The sequence below is a fragment of the Bufo bufo genome, chromosome 1, assembly GCF_905171765.1.
Source record: "Bufo bufo chromosome 1, aBufBuf1.1, whole genome shotgun sequence".
Taxonomy (NCBI): Eukaryota; Metazoa; Chordata; class Amphibia; order Anura; family Bufonidae; genus Bufo; species Bufo bufo.
Genome location: NC_053389.1, coordinates 163,840,192 through 163,858,707, shown reverse-complemented (window position 1 = coordinate 163,858,707; position 18,516 = coordinate 163,840,192). Strand labels below are relative to the sequence as shown.

Here is an 18,516-nt window from a genome sequence, read left to right as displayed (position 1 = left end):
TAGAGATTTTATAATAAGATAAATTGTCACAAAAGTTTTGTAGAAAGAAGCATAAGTGAAAAAAAGTGACTTGTTAAAAATACCTTTAATAAATAATCAAGTGGGTATAGGTATAAATATACCAACTGTGAAAAACTACGTTGGCCGAGATAACTCAGTAAGGGAGTAGCGGTCCCTTAGACAAAAAAACAAACATAATGACACCGTAAGCACAAAAGGTATAAAAATAGGTAAACAGAGAATAAAGGATAAATGATTACTTATAGCCCGGAGGTGCGGAGCTAAAAATAAGCACTAGCTACCCCTAGAGTCCCTAGAGGTCTGCTGTGCCCAGGGCAACCCCCTAAGGGTGGAGGTTCCCTGTCCCCGTACCTAGTGCTAACCGGTCCCTGGAAATCCCTAGTTACAAAAGTTCCAGGAAAAAATATCTTTTAAAACAAATGACGAATAAATGGTGCTCTATATGGATGTGTGTCACCGTTATTCTCAGGCGAACATTAATCCGTTGGTCACTGTTTTGTTCCCAACAGAAAGGTGGTCACCAGTAAACCCCGACGCGTTTCACCTAATGCTAATTAGGCTCATCAGGGGGTACAATGAAGTATGGTACTTAGCTTTGCAACCGGATGTTTAAGACCAAGGTACTTTATTCCGCTGCTGGTCCCCAAGAGGAGGAAAAATGACCCTCTTTCCGCTCAAGGATGCCTAGAAACGAGCAAATCAGGGTGTAACTAAAAAGATAGCCTAATATTGGTACGTCACTCAAACAGATCACACAGACATGCACGTGATGCCCATAGAGGACCCACAGCTGGCCAACAGCCAAAGGAAGGCCACATAGTTACATATATTATAACATTATGCAGGTAAATAAAACAGGGGAAAGACTATATAGAATTCCCATTATTCCTGATACAGGCCCATAGAGAAGAGGGATAGGGCCCAGTGAGACTTACAGGCGGTAGAGATGAGGATTCATCCAGGCAGAGGTCGAGCTTTAAGGGTCCAAAGCTGACCCCTGCTACGGTGGAGTCAATTATTTAAAGACTCGCGCCGGTAAAGCCGCGCTTCCGGACGCTCAGACAAGAGTTCCGGTCTTTGGAACGCATACTGGAACGCAGATGATTGCGCGTCACTTCCGGGATCGTGGAACGCAAGATGGAACGCAAGACGAAACCGGAAGTGACATCGCATCAGTCGCCAGAGCCCGGTGGAACGCATCAGTGGAGCGCAAATGCTCCACCGAGGTCCACAAAGCGCTGCTGGAACCCTATTAGGAGACCCCTCAGGTGGGGACCAATCAAGAAACAGCAGCTATTCGGGGGGGACAAAATAAAGTCTCCCTATCCTTGGACAAAGGTCAAAAAAGGGGTAAGGGACCTTATGGAAGTTTTTATTGCACAAAAAGATATAAAATATAGACCTACATTTAATATCGCTTTGTGGACCTCGGTGGAGCATTTGCGCTCCACTGATGCGTTCCACCGGGCTCTGGCGACTGATGCGATGTCACTTCCGGTTTCGTCTTGCGTTCCATCTTGCGTTCCACGATCCCGGAAGTGACGCGCAATCATCTGCGTTCCAGTATGCGTTCCAAAGACCGGAACTCTTGTCTGAGCGTCCGGAAGCGCGGCTTTACCGGCGCGAGTCTTTAAATAATTGACTCCACCGTAGCAGGGGTCAGCTTTGGACCCTTAAAGCTCGACCTCTGCCTGGATGAATCCTCATCTCTACCGCCTGTAAGTCTCACTGGGCCCTATCCCTCTTCTCTATGGGCCTGTATCAGGAATAATGGGAATTCTATATAGTCTTTCCCCTGTTTTATTTACCTGCATAATGTTATAATATATGTAACTATGTGGCCTTCCTTTGGCTGTTGGCCAGCTGTGGGTCCTCTATGGGCATCACGTGCATGTCCGTGTGATCTGTTTGAGTGACGTACCAATATTAGGCTATCTTTTTAGTTACACCCTGATTTGCTCGTTTCTAGGCATCCTTGAGCGGAAAGAGGGTCATTTTTCCTCCTCTTGGGGACCAGCAGCGGAATAAAGTACCTTGGTCTTAAACATCCGGTTGCAAAGCTAAGTACCATACTTCATTGTACCCCCTGATGAGCCTAATTAGCATTAGGTGAAACGCGTCGGGGTTTACTGGTGACCACCTTTCTGTTGGGAACAAAACAGTGACCAACGGATTAATGTTCGCCTGAGAATAACGGTGACACACATCCATATAGAGCACCATTTATTCGTCATTTGTTTTAAAAGATATTTTTTCCTGGAACTTTTGTAACTAGGGATTTCCAGGGACCCGTTAGCACTAGGTACGGGGACAGGGAACCTCCACCCTTAGGGGGTTGCCCTGGGCACAGCAGACCTCTAGGGACTCTAGGGGTAGCTAGTGCTTATTTTTAGCTCCGCACCTCCGGGCTATAAGTAATCATTTATCCTTTATTCTCTGTTTACCTATTTTTATACCTTTTGTGCTTACGGTGTCATTATGTTTGTTTTTTTGTCTAAGGGACCGCTACTCCCTTACTGAGTTATCTCGGCCAACGTAGTTTTTCACAGTTGGTATATTTATACCTATACCCACTTGATTATTTATTAAAGGTATTTTTAACAAGTCACTTTTTTTCACTTATGCTTCTCAATACTGGCAAGGTCACAGAAATACTAACTAATAAGTAAATAACCCAAAGTGGGCGTATGATACGTGGACCCGGTCAGAGCCGTAAACACAATATTAAAACCAGATACAGTACATAAGTATGAAGTGCAAAGTACACCCCTTGACATATACACCCCTTGAGGAAGCTTACGCGAAATGTGTGTCGGGGCTTTCTGGATCACCACTCTGGTATTTATGTAATTATTTATTTATTCAACCGTTTATTATATTATCCATGTACAGTGTACTTTGCACATTATACTTATGTACTGTATATATTATATATATATATTATATATATATAGCAAACAAAAAATACACAGCAGCACTAGTCCAGTAGTACGGGTGCAAAATCCTCCCAGCCGCAGGCTCAACGGCTAACAGATAGACATACGTTCAAAAGATGAGGCAGCACTCCAGACGTAAAGTGAAAAAATGATGGACCCTTTATTACCCCTCTGCAACGTTTCAACTGCTCAATGCAGTCTTTATCAAGCATAAAACATGGTGTCTCACAGGGGTATATACAGTCAGGTCCATAAATATTGGGACATCGACACAATTCTAACATATTTGGCTCTATACACCACAATGGATTTGAAATGAAACGAACAAGATGTGCTTTATCTGCAGACTGTCAGGTTTAATATGAGGTTATTTACATCCAAATCAGGTGGACGGTGTAGGAATTACAACAGTTTGTATATGTGCCTCCCACTTGTTATTTAGTGGTACAGGACGCTTTGCAGGAAACCCTTAAAAGGGTTGTGACAGCCCTGCAATCCAACAGCGGTGGCCGTGCTTGCACATTATAGGAAAAAGTGTCAGCCTCTCTGGTGGCCAGGGCAGGGCCGTAAGAGCTTGGGTAGGCCAGCGCTTTTTCTTATAGTGTGCAAGCACAACCACCGCTGCTGGACTGCAAGGTGGTCATAACCCATGGAAACAAGCAGTGTATAATGTGATGGAAAAATTTATCAAGCCAGCAAAGAAGGCAATATGGACAATCACAATACCTTTGTAAGTGCCTTATAATAACTGTGTATACACGATAAATGCCATTTGCTGAAGTGAGGCAACCCCTTTAAGATTCAGAACTCACCACATTTCTGTTCATCTTCCCCTTCTGAACATTCCTTCACACCGTTACAATGTTTCCCAGATGGGATGCAGGTGCCGTTTCTGCACTGGAATCCATTACACTTCTTTTCTGGAATACAGGAGATCAGCGTATTAATACATTTACATATTATCCTGAGTATATATCTTAAAGGGGTTGGCCACTCTTTAAATACTCTCCACTACAGTGTGGCAGGCAGGGAAAAAACGAGATTTTTGTATAACTTACCAGTAAAATCTCTTTCTCGCTCTTCCTTGGGGGACACAGGAAACCTTGGGTATAGCTCATCTCCATAGGAGGCGTGACACTAAGTGAAAGACTGTTAAGCCCCTCCTCCAGCAGCTATACCCTCAGCCTGGAGCGAGCGACTACCAGTTATGTGCCCAAGTAGTTAAAACAAAGGCAAGGATCAACCAAATTAACACCAACAAGTCAAAAACTCCCGTCAGGGCAACCAAAACAATGGGTGGGTGCTGTGTCCCCCAAGGAAGAGCGAGAAAGAGATTTTACTGGTAAGTTATACAAAAATCTCGTTTTCTCGCCCAATTCCTTGGGGGACACAGGAAACCTTGGGACGTTCAAAAGCAGTCCACAAATAGGGAGGGACCACAACCCAAAGTGAATTAAAGCACCATAGGCATTAAGGCACCGCCGCCTGCAAGACCAGGCGGCCCAAAGCAGCATCCGCCGATGCATAAGTGTTCACCTTGTAGAACTTGGTGAAAGTGTGCAAAGAAGACCAGGTGGCCGCCTTACACAATTGTTCAGCCGAAGCTCGATTTCGCTGAGCCCAGGAAGCCCCGACCGCTCTGGTAGAATGAGCGGTAACACCAAAGGGCGGTTCCCTGCCCTTAGCACTGTAAGCCTCAGCAATAGCCATCTTGATGAAGCGGGCAATAACCACTTTAGATGCCGCCAGCCCCCTGCGCGGACCCTCCGGAACCACAAATAGAGAATCCGAGCGCCGAAAGGGTCTAGTTACATCCAAGTAGATCCTCAGAGCCCTAACAACATCCAGACGGTGAAGATCCCGTTCCCGAGGATGAGACGGGGACGGGCACAGAGAAGGAAGGATAATATCTTCATTCAGGTGAAAAGCGGACACCACCTTCGGAAGGAAATCCGGAACCGGGCGGAGAACCACCTTGTCCTGGTGAAAAACCAAGAGGGGTTCTACGCAAGAAAGTGCCGCCAATTCAGACACACGCCGAAGAGACGTGATGGCTACGAGGAAAAAAACTTTGCAAGACAACAAGCGAAGGGAAACCCTGCGCAAAGGCTCGAAAGGAGAAGATTGGAGAGCCGTCAGCACAACATTAAGATCCCAAGATGGAACGGGAGCGCGATACGGGGGAGCATAGTGAGCAACCCCCTGCAGAAAAGTCTTAACTGGACCGAGCGGAGCCAGAGGTCGCTGAAAAAGGATCGAAAGCGCTGAGATCTGACCCTTTAGGGTACTGAGACCCAAACCCAAGTCCAGACCAGACTGCAAGAAGGATAAAATCGTGGGGAGAGAAAACCGAAGGGGATGAACATCTAAGGTCTCGCAGAAGTTCAAATAGGCCCGCCAGGTTCGGTAATAAATCCTGGACGATGCCGGTTTACGCGCACGAATCATGGTACGGACCACGTCAGCAGAAAACCCCCGCCGCGTTAGGACCGCGGTCTCAATAGCCACGCCGCTAAACGTAGCGACCCTAAATGCTGGTGGAAGATCGGCCCTTGAGAGAGGAGGTCTTCTCTTAGAGGCAGAGGCAAGGGGGCGTCTGCCAGGAGCAACATAAGGTCGGCGTACCAAGGACGACGAGGCCAATCCGGGGCTATTAGGATCGCAGGCGTGCCCTCCGCCGCGATCTTCCGAAGGACTCGTGGAAGAAGAGGAAGGGGCGGAAAAACGTAGAGGAGAGAGAACTCCGTCCAGGGAAGGACGAGCGCGTCCGCGCCGTAAGCGTCCGGATCCTTGGTTCTGGCCATGAAGGTGGGGAGCTTGTGGTTGAATCTGGAGGCCATGAGATCCACGTCCGGACGACCCCAACGGAGGCAAAGAGACTCGAAGACGTCGGGGTGCAGAGACCACTCGCCCGGGTCGATCGTCGTCCGGCTGAGGAAATCCGCCGCCCAATTGTCCACCCCCGGGATGTAAATGGCCGAAATGGCTGGAACATGAACTTCCGCCCAGCGAAGGATTAGAGACACCTCCCTCATTGCTGCCGCGCTGCGAGTGCCCCCTTGATGATTTATGTATGCCACAGCCGTGGCATTGTCCGATTGGACACGAACAGGGTGACCCTGAAGCAGCGAAGTCCAATGCCGGAGTGAGAGGAGAATCGCCCTCAGCTCCAGAACGTTGATCGGCAGTTTGGACTCCGATGGAGACCAAGTGCCTTGTACAGACCGAGGAGGAAACACCCCCCCCCAACCCCGCAGACTGGCATCGGTGGTAATCACCAACCAAGTTATCGGTAGGAAGGACTTCCCTTGGAGAGGGGTCCGTAACCACCAGAGTAGAGAGGAGCGAACCTGGGGGGGAAGGGGAAAGTGCTGATCCAGACTTTCCTGGGACTTGTCCCATGCGGACAGAATGGCAGTCTGAAAGGTGCGGGAGTGATACTGCGCGTAGGGGATTGCTTCGAAACAGGATACCATCTGTCCCAAGACCCGCATGCTGAACCGGAAGGAAGGACGGCGGTGGTTCAGAAGGCTCTGAACCGACCGATGAAGGAGCTGGCGCTTCTCTGACGGAAGCCGAACCTCCGCTGCATCTGTATCCAGCAGCATCCCTAGAAAGATCAGTTGCCTGGATGGAACAAGAGCGGATTTGGGAAGATTGATAATCCAACCGAACCGGCGTAAGGTTTGTAGCGAGAAGTCCACACTGGCAGATGTCAGTGACAGAGAGGGTGCCTTGATAAGGAGATCGTCCAAATATGGAAGAAGAAAAACTCCCCTGGAACGAAGTAAGGCGAGGACAGGGGCTAGGACCTTTGTGAAAACGCGAGGGGCTGTCGCCAGCCCGAAGGGGAGGGCAACGAACTGGTAGTGGTCGGACCCCACTGCAAAGCGCAGAAAGCACTGATGACACCGAGCGATTGGAATATGAAGGTAGGCGTCCTGGATGTCGATAGAGGCCAGGAACTCCCCTTTTTCCAGAGAGGCCACCACCGACCTGAGAGACTCCATCCGGAACCGCTGAAGACGAAGGAAACGGTTTAACCGTTTTAAATCCAGAATGGGACGAACCGAGCCTTCCTTTTTGGGGACCACAAAAAGGTTCGAATAGAACCCTTTGAATCTTTCCTCCATAGGAACCGGAGCGATGACCCCCTTGTCCAGAAGGGTACGAGTGGCAGTAAAGAAATCGGCCGCCCTTTGGGGGTCTCGAGGAACCCGGAAGCGAAAGAACCGAACTGGGGGGAGGGACGCAAACTCGAGTTTGTACCCGGAAGACACCACCTCGAGAGCCCAGGCGTCGGAGACGTGCGTCTGCCAGAAGTCCCTGAACAGGAGGAGACGTCCCCCCACCCGGGTGGGTGGGGGCGCACCTTCAGGTAGGGTTCTGCTTGGTCGCGGGAGGACGAGCAGGCTGTGACTTGCGCCAGGAGGGCTGGGTCCGAAAAAAAGGCTTCTTACGTCTGTCTTGGACAGGGTTAGAGGATGGACCTGAAGTGGTGCGAGGTGTGGGAGCTCTGCGGGAAGACCTGAAGCGAGAAAAGGTGGGACGGCCTCGAGTGGTGCTCCTAGTCCTTGATTGGGGAAGATGTGTACTCTTCCCTCCCGTGGCTTCAGAGATGATTTCATCCAAGCGGGCCCCGAACAATCGAGAACCAGTGAAGGGAAGGCCAGTAAGAGACCGCTTTGACGTGGCGTCCGCCGTCCAAACCTTTAACCAAAGCTCCCTTCTAGCCGAAACGGCCAGGGCAGATGAACGGGCTATAAGAGCCCCCGCATCCAGGGATGCCTCACAGACAAATTTTCCGGCTTGAACGATAAGTTGGGCCAGAGCGCGGAGGTCCTGATAGGGACGTCGGATTCAAGCTCCTGATCCAGCTGAGACGCCCATTCTGAAACCGCTTTTCCAGCCCAAGCGGAGGCAAAAACCGGCCTGAGGGCGGAACCGGAGGCTGCAAAGATACCCTTTGTAATGGCCTCTATCCGGCGATCTTCCGTGGATTGTAAGGAAGAACCATCTGCAACGGGAATAGCCGTGCTTTTGGACAAACGGGCCACAGGGGGGTCGACTTTAGGTGGTGACGCCCAGTTTGTAATGCAATCCGCCGGGAATGGATAACAGATATCCAACTTCTTAGGCGGGGTAAAACGGGCATCAGGACGGGCCCAGGCCTTAGAAACCACCGACGAGAAGTCAGCGTGGAGGGGAAAAACCGCAGACGCCTGTTTTTGGCGAAAAAAGGAAACACTGGCCTTTTCAGAATTAGGAGGGTCATCGTGAATCTTAAAGGTATCACGGATATTGTTAATAAGATGGCCCACAGCAGAAGCCAGCTTGAAGGCAAGGCCGAGTCCATATCCCAATCAGAATCGGCTAGTTCCCCTTCAGAGGGCATATCCTGTAATGAGGAAGGACCCGACTGAGGGCGCACCCTTGGGGGCGATACCGAAGCATCCGAGGATGATAGGTGCTCCGCCCTGGACCGCTTCTGGTGTTGACGGACTCTGGAGGTGTCGCCTGGAGAGAGAGACTCAGACGGGTCAGCTAAGGTAGCGGACCCGGAGGGCCCAGCAGGGGAATTATCCAGCTGCGGTAAGGGCAATGTATCTGCAAGGCGGCCCACAACATTAGTGAGACTGACCACAGCCTGGGAAAGGGATCTAGCCCAGTCAGGGGGATCCAAGAGGCCAGGGGGTGACACAGCAGATGGCGGACCCTGTAATGGGGCTTTGCAAGCCGAGCAATGCGGGTCAGGCTGCCCTTGAGGAAGGGGTGCCTTACATGCGGTGCAGGTATGATACCAAGGACCAGCAGGCACTGAGGGGTCAGACATGTTGGCTGGAAGTAATATACAAAAACGTCCAGGCCAGAGGGCTGCAGTGCTGGAAGGGGTCAACAGTCCTACCAGGTCACAGTGGGAGCAGACGGCACAGCAGCGGCAACAGCAGCGGCAACAGCAGCGGTCCTCAGAGCCCTGAGGTAATCTGTCCTGAGAGCAGGCAGGCACGAAGAGGAGGCGGGGCTAGTGAGGAGCGGGAAGAAAGACGTCCGCCCCTTGACTGAAGCCTAACATGTACAGTGGAACGGAACGAAGCTCCGCCCACCGATAAAACTTCTCGCGCGCGCGCGTGATTCAAAATATTACATGCCGCCGAAACCCCACAGAATAATGTCCCCCGTTCACTTCCATATAAGTGGAGGCGAACGCACACCAGTGGCCGGACAAGAGCGTGCGCTTGTCAGAATATCAGCCGACAGTTGAACACAGCCGCAGTACACGTGTGCCTGCTATCCAGCAGCTGATAACGAAAGGCGGCCCACGGCCGTCGCACCTGAGGTAAAACTGCGCTGTAACCCTCCCCCACGAGCATCGCTCCGCTTTTGCCCCACACACAAAGGAGCCGCAGGACTCACAGCTAAGAGAGCTGTAACTTGTAACTGACATGAAGGTCAGGCAGAGGGGACAGCAGCATCAGGCCCTAACGGGGGGGGGGGGGAGGGGGGAGGGGGTAGAACGGCTGCACAGCCACCTCACCATCGACGTTTTCACCCTCTGTCCATCCAGCAGGGACGCCCCTTCAGCCACTGGCACCGAAGTGGCAGGGAGCTGGAGAGGGGCTTGCAGGTGGGCGACCCTTGTGCTGGCGGGATGCAGGGGAGCTGGGCTGCCCTGGTCCTCCTTTTCTTCTGTGGGGGAGGCAGCAGTGCGGATAACCGGCACTGGCGCAGCTCAACCCCGGGAAAACAGAGAGGTCTAATGCGACTCTGTTGTCCCTGTTGAAAAAAGGAAAAAAAGTTGAAAATAATAAAAGAGAAAAAATAAAATCTTTAGCAAAGACAGCTCTGCAGTGCAGAGAGTGTCTTGCCTCCTTGACACTAAGCAAAAAACTGGTAGTCGCTCGCTCCAGGCTGAGGGTATAGCTGCTGGAGGAGGGGCTTAACAGTCTTTCACTTAGTGTCACGCCTCCTATGGAGATGAGCTATACCCAAGGTTTCCTGTGTCCCCCAAGGAATTGGGCGAGAAAATGAAGTCCCTAATATACTTCATTAAACACACCTGCCTGCTTCTCTTTCAGTTATAAGCCGCTCCCCCTTAGTCCTGCTCTACCTTGCAGCGGAGTTCGTCCATAGCTGCACGCGACATGGAGGAGCTTGAGAGGAAGCTCGTCCATGCGCATGTGCAGTCTGCTCCTGTCAGTGGTCGGCTCCCTGCAGCCCGCTCCAACTGTGACAGGAATCAGCTGCTTGTTCCCTCTCTACAAACAGCTGATTCCTGTCAGAAGCTGGCTGTGAGAAAAACCTTCCGAGTCCCTACTGCAGAAGCTACTTAGTCAATCCCCCCCCTGCACTATCACCACACAGCCGACCAGCTAAGCCACGCCCACCGGTTCCGTTAGGCCACGCCCCCTGCAACCAACAGGGAATGCAGGACATCTAGCCAGGAACTAAGATTTTGTGTGTGTGTGTGTGTGTGTGTGTGTGTGTGTGTGTGTGTGTGTGTGTGTGTGTATATATATATATACTGCTTGAGAAAAATCCCATTGAGAGGATTGAAACGTCGCATGCTTGGTGATTAAAGCTTCTTTTACTTCTTCACTACTTGGATGTGCTGCGGATTTCATTTTTTCTATATATATATATATATACACACACACATACATATTTATTTATATACAAAATATAACACACGTGTTTAATATATTTATATGTGTATATACATTGCGGTCCACAATGCATGGGCACTGACCGTATGTGTGTATGTATCTATATGTACACTTTCTCTACATTGCCACATGTATCTATATGTATGTGTGGGTATGTATTTATGTCTAAGTGTGTATATATATATATATATATAAATAAATATACATACACATGTATATATACATATTTATATACATATATTTACACACATGTGTATGTGTGTGTGTGTATACATTGCAATGCATGGGCGCCGACAGTGTGTCCACTGTCTGCAGACATGAACCCATTCATTTAAATGGGGTCTGCAATCTGCATCCGACAGTACTTTTTCGCAGTGCGGAGGCATGGACAGAAAACCCATGGATGCACTCCATAGGTTTCCGATCTGTGCTTCCATTCCAGACCTCACCGTATCTTTCGGATTTCAGACCCATCACTTGATACGGTGCGCACACGGCTGGTGCCTGTATATTGCAGACCCCCTGTTCGCTGGCCACAATACAGGCACAGGCAGGCTTAAAGGCCTAAAGCCATACCTCCTTCCAGTATCCGGCAGGACAGTCCCGGATTTCAGTGGCGGTCCTGGTACGGGGGTGGTATGTCGGAAATGTATCAGTTTTGCCCTAATGCATTCTGAATTGAAAAGGATCCACTCAGATTGCATCAGTTTGCCTCCGATCAGTCACCATTCCGCTTTGGAGGCGGACACCAAAACGCTGCCTGCAGCGTTTTGGTGTCCGCCTGATGAAACTGAGCCAAACGGATCCGTCCTGGCACACAATTTAAGTCAATGCGGACGGATCCGTTTTCTCTGGCACAATAGAAAACGGATCCGTCCCCCATTCACTTTCAATGGTGTTCAAGATGGATCCATTATGGTTATAGAAGACCTAATACAAATGGATCCGTTTATGACGGTTGCATGCGGTTATATTATGGTAACAGAACCGTTTTTGCAGATCCATGACGGATCCACAAAATACACAAGTGTGAAAGTAGCCTTGGGCATGTAGTGTCCCTCTTCCTTCTATTCCAAAGTTGGGAGGTATGCTAAAGCAGTGATGAAATGACACCTAAGGTGCTGTTGTCACTATGGCATTACAAGTAGGCAGAGATGTCATGTGACTGCTCCCCTGGAGATGCTTTGCTGTGATGCATGCTGGGATTTTTACTTTCACTTTGCAGCTGCTCCGCCCACACAGCCTCTCATTAATGGGAGCATGCTATGCTAAATGCAGTAGAAAAATGATATATATATACAGTATATCTGTCATGATACAAATTCCTCTTGGCTTTAGTTATTGTCTGGGGCACTTTATTTGTTTTTATACTTATGGTGGCCAACCCCTTTAATTGTCTTAAGAAGCGTCCACACTCAGCTTCTTACCGCAAATGGTGTGGTCTTCATCTGAGCCATCCTGGCAGTCGGAGTCACCGTCACAGACCCATCTCTGGGGGATGCAGTGGTTATCATGACATTGGAAACTGGTGGGTTCGCAGGTGTGTGATACCGCTGCAAATGAGAGGGTGGAAGTTGTCATGTCTTCTGCATTTTTAACATATTTGTACCCTATATTTTCTGTCCTGTTTTCTTGGTACATTGACCTATGGCCAGGTGGAGCAGGTTTTTGTTCCTGACAATACCTCGAATATCCATATGGGTCAAAATGTCCGATACATGCATTGGAGGCCAACTTCTTTATATTAGAGCGCATCTATATGCCCTAATAAACCTAAACCAAGAACTAAAGAGATCAATGGTTTCTTCGTTTTTAAAGATCATTAACAACCACTAACTATACTTTTGACTGTAGGGCATGGATCCCTCATAAATATTTCACACCCAAACAAACATGTTGTTTTGCTATAATAAGGTGCATAAATTTACTTCCACATAGGAAATAGGGCAAATTGTTTGTGCTGAGCAGTTCTAATATGAAAGAGAAGAAATTTCTTAATATCGTTATCGTGGGAATATTTTTGATATCGCCCAACCCTAGAGCGGACTGGCCATAGATCCTACAGGGAAATTTCCCATAGGCTGAAGCCAAGGGGGCCGCCACAGCCCTCTTCATGGCTGCCAGCCAGGTATATAAAGATCTGATTCTCTCAGCATTCATTAATGTAGGAGCATCAGGCACTTACCGTAATTTTCGGCCGGCACTTTGCATGTTGCCGATACATCGCAGGCTATGTACCGGACATTGATTCTACTGAGGAAGAGGGAAGAGCCTGGCACTTCTATGGCGGGACATCAACAACCATGATCCTCCTAGGACCTGTCAAAGCCTCCCGGAGCTGCGTACATGCACACCAGACTGCACCCATCTCTATGGAAAAGCCCTATTGCTAGAATGTAGTGTCCGATCTGACGTTTTGCTAGAATGTAGTGTCCGATCTGACGTTTTGCTAGAATGTAGTGTCCGATCTGACGTTTTGCTAGAATGTAGTGTCCGATCTGACGTTTTGCTAGAATGTAGTGTCCGATCTGACGTTTTGCTAGAATGTAGTGTCCGATCTGACGTTTTGCTAGAATGTAGTGTCAGATCTGACGTTTTGCTAGAATGTAGTGTCAGATCTGAGGTTTTGCTAGAATGTAGTGTCAGATCTGAGGTTTTGCTAGAATGTAGTGCCGGATTTGAGGTTTTGCTAGAATGTAGTGTTGGATCTGAGGTTTTGCGATAGCACAAACACGATCCTCTTTTTGTGATGCAGGGCTCTTATATTCTATATTGTGTGCACTCAGCAGCATAGCAGGTATCCCCCCAGTACAAAAGTGATTAGCCTGCCTGAAAATAAAGGCAGGCAAAAACATATGTTATGTACCAGGCAGCCAGCAAGATTGGGGTTAAAGTGACTCTTTAACCCAAATCTTGCCACTGCCATGTTTTAAGCATGAATGGGGGTCACTTATTTTTAATGTCAGGCTGGGCACATGCTTTTGGAGTGGGCCCCATGTGCCTCACATTAATAGTAAGTGACCGTACCTTCTCAAATAATGGGCAGCGTGGGGTTAATGTGAGTTACCGAATACAGGCCACTTATTATTAATGTGAGGCACATGGAATGATGGAAGTCGAAATTCATGAGACTGTGCCGATAACATTAAAAGCAAGTGACTGTTCAGGTACCTCATGCTTTAACCCCATGTTGCCCATTGTTAAAACACCTTTTCTTCAAAATATTTTTTTTCCTATTTTCACCCTCTAAAACCTAGGTTCGTCTTATGGGCCGGTGTGTCTTATAGGGCGAAAAATACGGTATGCCCTTGGCCAGCGGTTGCCGGTGCCCTCCTGAATTTAACTGTATTGCCATGTTCAGGATAATGAGACAGCTTCAAACTGTGATGCAGGTGGCAGTATTTTCTGCTGCACTACGGTATTAGTTTCTGCTGGGGCGATATGTTGCTCTGCACTATGGTACTGCTGGCCCTGCCTACTTCTGTTGTCTTACCTTCTGTCAACTTGGACGCACCTACAAGGGGCCACTTTTATTTTATTTTCCCAGGGCGACTTTAAAGGAGTTCTCCGGGAAATAGGAAAGTGAAAATACTTAAATATTACTTTATTATAAATATATTCCTAAATACCTTTCATTGGTTATGATGGCTCGTTTTGCCTAGGAAGCAATCATTAGAAGAAATAAATTAGTACACAGAAAACCTGTCCTAATCACATAGAAGACAAGTTACTTCAGAGAAATGAGCCAAAGAGCTGCCTCATCTTCTTCTTTGATCCTAAATACAGTTTAATATGATCTTCAGCTAAATCTCTGTAGAAATGGAGTTCATGAGGAGACATGAAGTACAGAGAGGAGGTGGAGATGTGGATAATGAGCAGCAGCACTTGTATGCAGTCTCCATTACCACAGTCTGTCCTGTCCGTCCTCTCTGTATTTCATGTCTCCTCATGAAATCCATTCCCGCAGAGATTCAGTTCAAGTCCTTTTAATCTGTATTCAGGATCTGGACCCTGACAAGTAGAAATGGAGGATGAGGAGCCTCTTTACCTCAGTGCACGGAAGTAACAAGTCCTCCTGTATGATTAGGACAGGATTTCTCTGTACTAATAGGATGGCGGCCATTTTGTTACTTCTAATGACTGCTCCCTAAAGAAAATGAGCCATTATAAATAATGAAAGGTATATGGGAATATATTTACAATAAAGTAATATTTAAATATTTTCTTTTTCTAAATTTCCCTTTAAGCTCCCTGTCCACCCCTGGATCTGGGATTTACCTGTACAGTTGGCCTCGTCAGACCAGTCCCTGCAGTCATTGTCCCCATCACAGACCCACGACTGTCGGATACACATCCCAGAGCTGCAGTTAAACTCATCTTCCTTACATTGGTGTGCCTCTGAGAAGAGAAAGATAATAAGACATTGATTATATCTCACCATGTCCATCAATAGACACGTCCATTTCCAGCTATTTACATTTCACAAAGGTTTACCACATACAAACTAAACACTATAGCAGCACAAATTTCTCTTCTGACCCTATATTTTTATATATTGTAAGTCTGAAATGCAAACCATTGTAACAAACCCTCAGCTATGAGAAGTATTAGGAAAGATTTTTTTTATTTACTCGCAGTAAGCAGAGAATTTCAAAATGATGAGGGTTATAAACACAATTTATATAAAAAGTAGCTACGTTTTTATTACATAGTCATTTAGCTTTATTTGTATGAAGATCTCATGCTTCCCTACGGCTATGATGGCACATGGATGTAAAAGAAGTAGGATGCTGCTGCACCGGTGCACCTGACATGTCTGTATACTTCGTAGTTAACATATACTGTATACACTGATCTGCTTTCACATATTTGCCACTCACCACAATGACTCTCATCGCTGTTATCTCCGCAGTCATCTTCCAGATCACATTTATAGGACAGGGGGATGCAGGTACCTGATTCCTGACACCTGAACAGCGTGTCTGGGTCACATGCTGTGGTCGCTGAGGAGACAGAACAACAAGTGTCGATTACATGTAAGCCTTGAAAATTATATATAGTGTCAGTATCATATACCATGCAGCTGGTCTCCTTTCCACGTGGAGGCGAATGCAAAATGCTAAAGGGAGGCTGACTGTAGAACACATGAATAGCTACTGCTCCCTGATATCAGGCATATCAGGATGTGAAAAGCTAAAAGCACCAATACACATTAGACTACCGTCAGCTAAGGCTACTTTCACACTAGCGTTCGGAGCGGATCCGTCTGATGTTTCATCAGACGGATCCGCTCCGATAATGCAGACGTTCGCATCCGTTCAGAACGGATGCGTCTGCATTAAAACTTAGAAAATTTTCTAAGTGTGAAAGTTGTCTGAGCGGATCCGTTCAGACTTTACATTGAAAGTCAATGGGGAACGGATCCGCTTGAAGATTGAGCCATATTGTGTCATCTTCAAGCGGATCCGTCCCCATTGACTTACATTGTAAGTGTGGACGGATCCGCTCGCCTCCGCACGGCCAGGCGGACACCCGAACGCTGCAAGCAGCGTTCAGGTGTCCGCTCACTGAGCGGAGCGGAGGCTGAGCGCTGGCAGGCGGATGCATTCTCAGTGGATCCGCCTCCACTGAGAATGCATTGGGGCCAGACGGATGCGTTCGGGGCCGCTCGTGAGCCCCTTCAAACGGTGCGCACGAGCGGACACCCGAACGCTAGTGTGAAAGTAGCCTAATCCTGCTGTTTTCAGAGGGACTGACCAGCAATCTAATGTGTATGGGGAGCAGACAACTCTCCAACATATGTCAGGGGAGAGAAGGATCAGGCACGCTGAATTCAATGCCCGATCCATCTGTTCTCCCTGGAAATAATCCTCTACTAGAGGTGTCTGCCGCGGCTTTCTGCGCTCTTACTATCGAGCGTACATATGTATGGGGAAGTCATGAACTAGCGTTTGGCCGAAAGCTGTTGCATGAGGACTTTAACTGTAACAGAGGTAAATACAATCGTTTGCCCCCTGTTAAAGAGGCATACCTGTAGAACAAATGAATATAATGTATTGTTCCCTGTTATCAGGTATTTAAGGCTGGCAGGAGGCTGAATGTAGTGCTCTACATGTACATGGGGTCTGTTAGGCCGCATTCACATATGTGCTCTGAATTCACTGTATCTGGACAAATACTACACGCAGCATTCATTGTCCGGCCAGAAACCAGCATATATCCTGGAAAGCGTCCAGATCCCCCCGGATGCCATTACAGTGAATGGGGATCCAACAGTGCACGGTGGTACCTGGCTATGTCGGAGTTCACAGTGCATATGTAAACCCAGCCTTAGGGCTTGTTCACACGACCGTATAGATTTTTCAATGTTTTGCAGGCCGTTTTTAACTGATCCGTTTTTCCGTTACAGTAGTGTTTCTGGTTCCATTCCGTTTTTCCGTATGGCATATACAGTAATTACATAGGAAAAATTGGGCTGGGCATAACATTTTCAATAGATGGTTCCGCAAAAACGGAACGGATACTGAAGACATACGGAATACATTCCGTATGTGTTCCGTTTTTTTTGCGGAACAATTGACTTGAATGGAGCCACGGAACGTGATTTGCAGGCAATAGTAGGACATGTTCTATCTTTGAATGGAATGGAAATACGGAAATGGAATGCATACAGAGTACATTCTGTTTTTTTATTTTGCAGAACCATTGAAATGAATGGTTCTGTATACGGACCTAAAAAAACGGCCCGTATACGGAACGCAAAAAACGTTTTATTTTCCCTCAGTTTCAGTATGTTAGTTGCAGGGTCTATATCCATGGTACTGTGCAGAGGGAGAGACAAGACACATGGAAAGAAGAGAGCAGAATGGATGTTGTGAAGATGCCTGGACTTACGGCAGTCTCTCTCATCACTCATGTCCCCGCAGTCGTTGTCATTATCGCACTGCCAGATGCTGTTGATGCAATTCCCGTTGGAGCAGCGATACTGACTGGGCAGACAGGAATTCTCTGCCAAAAGAAATAGACACAGCCTAAATAATCCCTGCAACAACACAGCGTACCCATTGCACCACAACAAAACAGCACTGTATGAACTGACTCTTATGGACGCACAGTCTCCAGTCTGGTGATGCTTTTCTGTTATTTATGTAATCGGCTGCTTTTTAGCTTTGCATCATAAGGGCACAGCTATGATTAGTGATGCCAGCTTGACTGCATCATCTATTGTAGTCCGTAACACACTTTATGAGGCTCTTTACTCTCTCCTATGCTTTACACTGCAGCTCTAATTGTTCAGATAGGCTGCTGTGTATAAACACAAGAGCAGCAGGAAGTTAGTAAGTGTAGAGGCGATTCCTATTTTAGGACAGATGATTATAAACTACAAGCAACTAAACCACCAATGAAATTACATTATTAGGAAATTACTGTACCTAAACTGAAAGGAGGAGCTACAATAAGAAGGAGGAGCTTTGAGATCTGATTACGCATAAATTGTGATCAGTTTTCTGTAAAGTGGGATTAAGCCATATTTAGTGTTTGTATGTCTAGTCACTTTATCGACAGTACTACTGCTTTTTCTCTCACCTCCACATGTCACCCAGCACTCACCTTGTTTGACACAGGTCTTGTTCTTCAGCTGATAACCATGTGGACATTCACACTCAGTCTCTCCTGAAGATGAAGCCTCCTCCTTCACTCCCTCTGGACACTGACAAACTCTGCTGTTGTTGGCCTTGGGCAGACATAGGAGGCGGCAAGAGTTGGAAGTGCAGGCGTTCACTCCTATGTGGGAAGACATAAGCAGCTATTTCGATGACCACCAGTATAGCATATACAGCAGATACTAATCTGCTGTTTTGTGCTATTCGCATAAGGGCTCATGCACACGACCA

General features: G+C 47.7%; 1 protein-coding gene across 2 annotated transcripts in view; it reads right to left on the bottom strand.

Moving 5' to 3' along the window:
* Nucleotides 1–18,516, bottom strand: part of SORL1 (sortilin related receptor 1) — a 152,127-nt gene that overhangs the window by 49,135 nt on the left and 84,476 nt on the right. For both annotated transcript variants that reach the window (XM_040431434.1, XM_040431442.1), the window contains exons 22-27: nt 18,233–18,406; nt 17,516–17,629; nt 15,502–15,624; nt 14,900–15,019; nt 12,049–12,174; nt 3,770–3,877 (exon numbers count right to left, since the gene is read on the bottom strand). In XM_040431434.1, the coding sequence (XP_040287368.1) occupies nt 3,770–3,877; nt 12,049–12,174; nt 14,900–15,019; nt 15,502–15,624; nt 17,516–17,629; nt 18,233–18,406 (765 nt within the window). The remainder of the gene's footprint in view (nt 1–3,769; nt 3,878–12,048; nt 12,175–14,899; nt 15,020–15,501; nt 15,625–17,515; nt 17,630–18,232; nt 18,407–18,516) is intronic.